This window comes from Sycon ciliatum, chromosome 6 (assembly GCF_964019385.1).
Source record: "Sycon ciliatum chromosome 6, ocSycCili1.1, whole genome shotgun sequence".
NCBI classification, from domain to species: Eukaryota; Metazoa; Porifera; class Calcarea; order Leucosolenida; family Sycettidae; genus Sycon; species Sycon ciliatum.
In genome coordinates, this window is record NC_088648.1 from 30,760,001 (window position 1) to 30,768,156 (window position 8,156).

At 47.5% G+C, this 8,156-nt stretch overlaps 1 protein-coding gene across 1 annotated transcript; it reads right to left on the reverse strand.

The window, feature by feature from the left end:
• Nucleotides 1-284: 284 nt before the first annotated feature.
• LOC135819893 (uncharacterized) lies at nt 285-3,142 on the reverse strand. Its single transcript, XM_065333193.1, has 2 exons — nt 2,918-3,142; nt 285-2,687 (listed from the first exon to the last, which is right to left on the reverse strand). Exons 1-2 carry the CDS (start codon nt 3,088-3,090, stop codon nt 671-673), a joined length of 2,190 nt encoding a protein of 729 aa, XP_065189265.1. The 5' UTR covers nt 3,091-3,142; the 3' UTR covers nt 285-670.
• Nucleotides 3,143-8,156: the final 5,014 nt, after the last annotated feature.

The window sequence follows — 8,156 nt, forward strand, 5'->3', positions numbered from 1 at the left end:
TTGAGAGCGTTGTCATTACTCTGTTCTTTCTGGTTTTGGCACCACCCCACACCCTATTATTTGATCATTATTGTATTTCGTCACCTACGGTGTTCTAAGCTGCCATTCCTTTTACTAGTGCTTCCTATTGGCACATCCATTAAACCAGTCCCTTACCCAGCCAGTACTCAGACGCCTACAAATCGTGTTCAGTACTCCACGAGTACAGTGTATTAATTTTGATGATTGAATAGAAAAACAATCACTTTGAAAGAAGATTGTGAGTACTCCACGAGAACTAACAGTGTATTTTATGATTGAATGGAAAACAAGAACTTTGAAAGAAGATTGTGAGTTCTCGAATAGTGCTATGGTGAAGTCTCTCTCTCTCTCCCTCCCTCTCTCTCTCTCTCTCTCTCTCTCTCTCTCTCTCTCTCTCTCTCTCTCTCTCTCTCTCTCTCTCTCTCTCTCTCTCTCTCTCTCTCTCTCTCTCTCTCTCTCTCTCTCTCTCTCTGCTATTGGCCTGGTTGTGATGAAGCCGAGACCCAAGGTCGGCAGAGCATCCCAGACCACGCCACCACTCCCCTTATTCATGGCTCACACATGACGGGTTTACGTGGCTCTAGTAAAAAAAATAGTAACTAGGAAAAGAAAGTTCGAAAGAAGTCCAGTGTTGACATTAAGAACAACATCACATTAGAGCAGCATGAATGGCCGGAAGGTAATGCGAGAAATAAAATTTCTCCAGTCGGGGCAGAAACTCCTTCACAAGGGAATGATCAGCAGCGACAGTTTCCACAAACAGACCATCTGGAAACCATATGACAAAGTCGGCAGCCTCCACATCGCAAACATACATCTGCGTTTGAACTTGGTAGTAGTAGGTGTGCGTTCGCTTGAGGACCAAATTGCCATCAACATCCGTCAAGCATGAAGTCCGCCGTCCAGCAAACTCACGAAGCGACATACCATTCCGCATGGTGAAAGGACACTTGATCTCCACCACACGCTGCAGTTTGCCATTGACCATGACTAGACCATCAGGCGAAGCACTAAGCCATGGTTTGGTTGGATGGATGAAAAGGCCACAGGATTCGACGAGAACAGGAACATCCGAAGTCTGTGCACGTGTGATGTAGGCTTTGACAGCATCACATTCATGCGCTAAGCCATACTTCATAGCCGCTGTAGGATGCTGCGGTGGAGCCAATTTCCTGTTGATGATGGTGGAGAAATCATCACTTCGTCGGCTTGCAATACTCTTAACAAGTGTTGCAGTCACTCGTAGTCGCCGCTCGTTGTACCAGGAGAGGTTAGTTGACTGTCCCTTCGTCTCCCTTGCAATTTCAGCTGCACGGGCACTGGACACAGCAACACGGTGTTCATAAAAATCAGCAGGCGATTCCGGATTAATAGCGGCCATAGGCACAGGCGCCTCACAAGAAGACTCTGGTACACCCATCTGGCGCTCACTGTCTGACTCACTGCTGCTGCCCTCGTCACATTCCGAGTCATCTGGGCTTGGGACAGGAGAAGGTTCAAGTAGCTTTAGCCAACATGAGCTGCCATACATCTTGATCTTTCCCGATTTGTCCTCAGCCAGAGCCTTCTCCTCAACGCGCTCCAAGTCAGTACGCAGCCTGGCAACTGCCTCAGGATTGACGAATCTGCGGTTTGTAGGCCTGGGGTCATAAAACGGGATGCTCTTTTTCTTTTCTACAAGATCTCTGCCTGAATACGTGTCCTTCTTCAGGTGGACTTCCGTTACTCTGCTGGCCTTGACGCGTGCTGCTCGGGGCTGATTCCATTGCATCAGTTTCTCAGTACACGTTTTGGCTGCCTCTTCACGCAGGCCAAGCCTTACAAAGTCCTCCAATGCATATAATAGGCCCGCTATGTGGTTACAGGAACCAGCTAACCCAGCAGGGCATGTGCAATAGGCAGTGAGAACCGTAGGGACATGTGACACACCGCCAGCAGTGCAGCATATCCGAACGTTGTATTTCCTGTCCTTCCGGAAAGAGGGCAGGACGACGCAGCGGACAAAACAGAATTGTGGAAAGACAGGCAGTGAATTGAACTGGATCTTCTGGATGTGGCCTGACTTGAAGAACCTGAACCCTTTGTCTATTCCACGGAACGAGCTGTACTTGGCTGTGCCGGAATCACCAACCTCCTCGTCATCCTCCCCATCATCATCCTCCCATTCGTCATCAACTTCAGCAGCGAGAGCACTATCAGCAGCGGCAGCACTATCAGCAGCGACAGCACTATCAGCAGCGACGGCACTATCAGCAGCTACACCACTATCAGCAGCGACAGCACTATCAGCAGCGACAGCACTATCAGCAGCTACACCACTATCAGCAGCGACAGCACTATCAGCAGCGACAGCACTATCAGCAGAATCACTGGCATGTGAAGTAGCAGGAATAGCAGCAGTGTCGTCACCTCTTGCAATCTCGTGCCCACTGATGACTTCCTGGACCGTCCGCTCTGTGAAATGCACATACAGGGTTCGGAATGAGAATGATGGCAGCTGACTTAGATTATCCTTCCATCCCTCGGTGGGGAACGGGGGGACACTTCTTAGATTGGGGTGCACGACACCTGCGGACTTCAGACGCTCAGCTTTAGCAGCAATGTTTACACCACCATCAGGGTCAACAATTTCATGTGCCAAGCCACCACGTATGTAGTCTTCAACTCTGTTGAACACAAAGAACAACACCCAAACAACGAAATAAATTTCAAAATTGAAAACATTGACAACCGAAAAAGGAAAATAATGATTATGGGAGGATATGTGGGATAATTCCTAACTAAAGGCGAAGTGACGTAAAACCCAAACAATGTTACTTCCCGGTTCTACTCACTACATGTATTACCATACCGTCTTGCAATTAGGTCTAAAGAAAAATCCCAGCACAAATCTCACCTTTTCAGCAATTCAGGTTTCGTTCCCGATCGACGAGCATTACGGCAAGCTAGCCAACGCTTCAATTCTTTCACGGAAAGTTGACTTGCCAAGCGTTGAGAGCCATCAGGATTCCGACCTAACGATGCTCCAGGCACATCGTCCTCGGAGAGCTTCACAGCCTGCGCCTCCATCTCCGATAAACAAAATACTACGAAAAGTGTTCCTTGCAGAAGCAGCTGACACGGCCTAGATTTGCTTCTGCCCACAACTCGGCATTTTCCAGGCTGGTCGCGTACGCATGACATCATTACGCAATGGGCATATGGAGATACACACTCATGACGTCATACATGCATAATCCTGTACATGATACACATGCTGAGTATGCAGAGTCGGCATTGAGCAGGCACCATGTATATGTACATTGCAGGCGGTGATCACCGACACAGGTCAAGTAATTCACACTGTAGAAAGAGAGCCAGGGGAAGACCTCCCTTGAAGCTTCTTTCAGAACTACTGCAATGCTGCCATAGACAAGAACATGGCCATGTACATTCTCCTTCGTCACTTGAATACCATTACATGTACTGGTTAATAATATTAATAGCGAGGTCACCCAGTATCAATACATAATGTACTGGTTAATTAATAGCCAGGTCACTTTGAGTACTCTCATGTGGGGTGGTGCCTTTGCTGTTTGCATTTAATACACAGAGCTCATGACTCGTTAGTTTGAGCACTCTGGCAAGGTAGGTTCGGGCCTGATTTAAATCTGGCTTTGGAAATTTTATTTTCATTGCTATCAGGTTCGGCCTCATTTTCTCTGCGTTGCGCTGAGGAGTTCACAAAGAACGAAACAGCATGCTGTCCGCAGATTGAGGTTAGCCAGTATCAATAGGCGGAACAGGGACAATAATTCATTTCAACTCTCAGTTTCATGCTCAACTAGTGTAATCACCAGGCAATATCCCAGCACTTTATGCGACCCCGGAAAGCATCATCAGCGCACAACTCCTCACAATTGTTCTTCTGTTCTCTCCTTCTCTTCCTAGCTCCCCTCCTTCTATTGTACTGTCTCTCCTCCTAACTTTTCGTATCATGTACCTGTCACTCCGTTCATTTTCTTCTTCTTTCTTTCTGGTGCGTTTTATGTCCCCATGACGTCGAGACCTCAGGTCGGCTGAGGGAAAAAAGCCTCACCATCACTATGCTCTCACTATGCAGTTTTTTTGTCTTTGCCTGTGAGCTGTGATCATGGTAAAAAAAAACACACACACAATTCCCATCGGTCGAAGCGGCTTAGCTGCATGTTCGGAAATTTAGTTTCGGGTCTACCGGTATGATCGTAAGAAGAAGAAGAAAACAGGGATGCGCGCAATCATCCACTTCAGTGAGCCCCGCTTATTGGTAATTTAACTGGCTAACAGGTCCAGACAGATTTAGGGCGCGTTCGAATTGTCTTCATCAATTGTTCGAACAAATTCCCAAAAAGAATAGTTGAAGTGTCCCAATAAAACTGTTTCTATCAATTTAGAGTTTTTCAGTGGAATTGTCAGGGCGATAATGACGTCCGCGATCCGATCGACCATCTCGACGTGGCTATTCCAAACTCTTCGGAACTAACTCCCCACCTGTCCCATCGGATGATGTTATGGAGTTTCGAGGAGTTTGAAGGAGACTTTCGTTTTCTGACGAGGCCAATAAACCACCTCTTCAGGAAAACGGAACTCCTCGAAAATGCAAAGAATGACAATTCGAATGCGCCCTTAGCAGGGGCTATCAAGAATGGAGTTATCATTGTGTGTGCATGTGGACTATCAAGTTTCATTTTCGCGTTATTTTGAAATACGTTTCGGTTTGCCTTTTCGTTATTTGTTGCGCCAGAGTCTGTGCTATCATTTTTTATGATTGCCTGTATAAGAGACTTGTTCACACTTCAGTGTGCTGCAATGTAAAGTATGTTGAAGGTGCTGTGTGGTGGTGTTGCGTAGATGGGCGTGCAATAACAGCGTGCGCGCATGCAACTTTCATCAACGAACGTGTCCATGCAAATGTCTTGGAATTCCCACCAGTGTTGCAGGCAAGTGTAGAATGAAGTTGGAATCTTCTCGAACATCTCTTTAAAAAAAAAAAAAAAAAAAGTAAATTATCGTATCCGTTCCCGAAGGGAACTCACGACGGCCGCTAACACCCGATAAACCCTAGCGGCAGCTCTCTCTTTACAGGCATGCTAAACATGTGCAGTACGATCACTACAGACATTCTACAAGTTTGTGCCTTGCACGGCTGCCCCCGGCATAATGCCAACAATCGACATTGTCCCCGCTCCGCCTCACATTATGCAACTGTAGATTATGGTATTTAGGTCCAAATACAAGTACCGACTATGGAGTATAGTATTTCCAGTATCAGAATATGAACGACCTGTTTATGGTGCGCACGATTCGCAGTATGTTCAGCCATTCCTGAAAACACAAACTCGTTGACCTTGACACCTCGCCTTGTGGCCACTCTAGATGGCGAGCGGCTGACAGGACTCACTTCTCGCCGCAGACAACTCGTGTGTTAACATGTCAATACACACCTAGTACCTGACGAGACAATAATACACTACGTTGGTAAGTTGCTAACGTTGCATTGTTTGATTCATCTGATACTGTCGCAGTGGCAGTGAGGTTGCTGCTCATTGTCGCGACATGGTCGTGCTAACATTGTAGGACTGGTCGCTATGGTGTTTCCGGTAGCCGTGCCCGGCGTATCGCCCTCGCACAATACGTCCACAACACAATGCGCCTGGCCACGCCAAGATACTGTTGTCTCGCGCAAGATTACTCCTTGAAAGTGGCCCAATAGCACTTGATCGTGACAATCCAGGCAAGCAGCAATGTCGTACCTATCAGCAAAGCATTCTTTTCAATTAGGAACGCTTCGCAACGTGCCCCGAAAACACGCACAAGATTGACGCGAGGAAGATGGCTTTCCAGCGAAGACGCGCAGATGTTTACTCACGCTGGGATGTGTGACACGACCGTTCGAACGTGCATAAAGGAAGACTGGGACTATGTGATACGTAACACACTAGAACCATCCAGTGGCCCTTCAGGTGACAATTCCTGGGCAAAGTGAGGTCTAGATTGCCCCAGACTAGAACAACAGCCTGATCAAACAGCTACACTGCGCCTGTGGAAGCATGTAAAGAATCCGCTCCTTGTTCTTTAATTTGACAGCACATGCCTTCAGGTGAAATCTTCGGTTGACATTCGCCCATCGCCTTATCAGCCCGTCGACAGTACAATGATCACATGTTCATTGTGCTAGTAATCACAATGTCAGATGAAGACAGATTTCTGGGAGACAATAATGCAATTAGAGTGAAGAACAGAACCACCTTTAGGCTCCTCACCTGCAACATTTTAAATATTAAATATTTTAATTTTCGAACCAGATGAAGACTTTGAAAAGACTGTTATGATTATCACGCAACCAGCCAGGAGTTCACGAACTTCATTGTAGATGTTCGGACCGGTTCTACGCAGGTCAACTTCGGACGCAGCGTGGTGACAATGCTGGGCAAGAGGAAGCGTAGACTGACTGTTCTAAACTCCTTCCACTAGTACTCAGTAGTGCACACGGCTGGCCTGTTACTGTTCACATGAAATTACACTCCATTGAATGATACTCCACCCCACCCCTACCCATCCACTCCGGTAAAGTCAACCCAAGATCCGGATGACTCCATACCCAACCAGTTACCTAAAGGAAAGAACTCCCTTGGAGACTTCTTGACAACAAAAAAAAAACAATTTTCGGATTCCGGCTGGGATTTTGATGAGCATCCATGTTCATCTTGGAAATTCGGGATATCTGGAACCAGCCAGGAATTCTTTGTAATGACATTATCCCCTGGGGGCGAATAGTCGCTCCCGTGTATTGTAACCGTGTGCAAACCCCGCATGGCTGCACGTTTCATGATATGGGCGCGCTGACAATATGGGCAGATGCGTGGCGGACTGTCGGATGGTTCATCATGACATGCACGAGTACAGGACTAGACACTTGCTCAGGAACAGGGCGGAGCAGATGGTCGCGGCACAAACAAAGGAAATTATGGACGAAGCGCGAGCATGCACAAACTGCATAATATGATTATGCCGCAGTGCATACTGCGCGGCAGATCGCATCACCTGAGTCACAGCCCTGCTCCGGCCGCTGATTGCCGGCTAAGTGACACACGCGCAAGGAAACAGAGGCAATTGTCGCAGCTGTTTGTTTCAACACACTGAGCGCGTCGAGCAATCAACAGCTTTATGCGCACTTGCCTGCAGCTAGCTGATGCTGTCAGTGCATCGGATGATTGCAATTAGATGCGATTCACAAACACAATAGCCGGCCCTTGGGGTGGATATGTCAATTATTCACACGTCTTCATCAGACCCTGCCCTGATGATATTGCACCTCATCAAATACATCTACACATGCACATCAGGCATCATGCGATGGCATGTATGCAATCAGCCGTGTACATACAATGTACAGTGAGTGTCATAGTGCAGAGGGTGCTGCGGGGATTATCACTGTTCGATTAGCATAATTCGATCAACAACAGAATTTAATTCAATCGACGGCTGGTGTGAAATGTTGAAGAAGGCAGCGCCGGTGTGAAGAGCTGTGTCGGACAGCCCCAACACTGCAACAGCACTGCATGTAGTCTGCTCGCAGGTGGAAGATTGGCGATTAGGCCTATAGGGGCTATAGACGGGCACCAGGTTCGGGTGTGTCTGCACGTTTCGACTTGGCAAGTTCTGACTGACAGTTCGTTTGCGATTCACAAGATGTCCGCTCCATCTGGCGGCGCGTTAGAGACAGTCCATTTGCACCATAGTTTTACAGTGTCCCTAGAGCTAGTGTATTTCCATATCGCTGAGCTCCCGGCCTAATAAGTAATTATTTTAAATCTGTTCAGGTGGGCTAGAAGTTAGCCTGTAGGACTAATATGCCACGGTGGTCTCAATACCGTGCTGTGGAGACGATGTGATGAGCGCATTCCTTGCTCTTCAAAGGTCACCAAAATGGGCCCACGGCAATGTAATGTCGTGCAGTAACGTACGGATCCATGGTCCAGGGCGTCACGCTGCACTTCAATCTTCATGGCTAATAGGTACGCCCTTGGTATTGTATTCGGCCTCAAGAATTCCGACTGGCATGTGGTTTACACAAATTAGGTGTTTCCCTTTAAATCATGTGCGTGTTTGTTGGT

Coding starts and splice junctions, on each gene's coding strand:
- LOC135819893 (XM_065333193.1), bottom strand. CDS start 3,090: ATGGAGGCGCAGGCTGTGAAGCTCTCCGAGGACGATGTGCCTGGAGCA. Junction 2,688..2,917: donor AAACCTGAATTGCTGAAAAG/GTGAGATTTGTG, acceptor TGTGTTCAACAG/AGTTGAAGACTACATACGTG.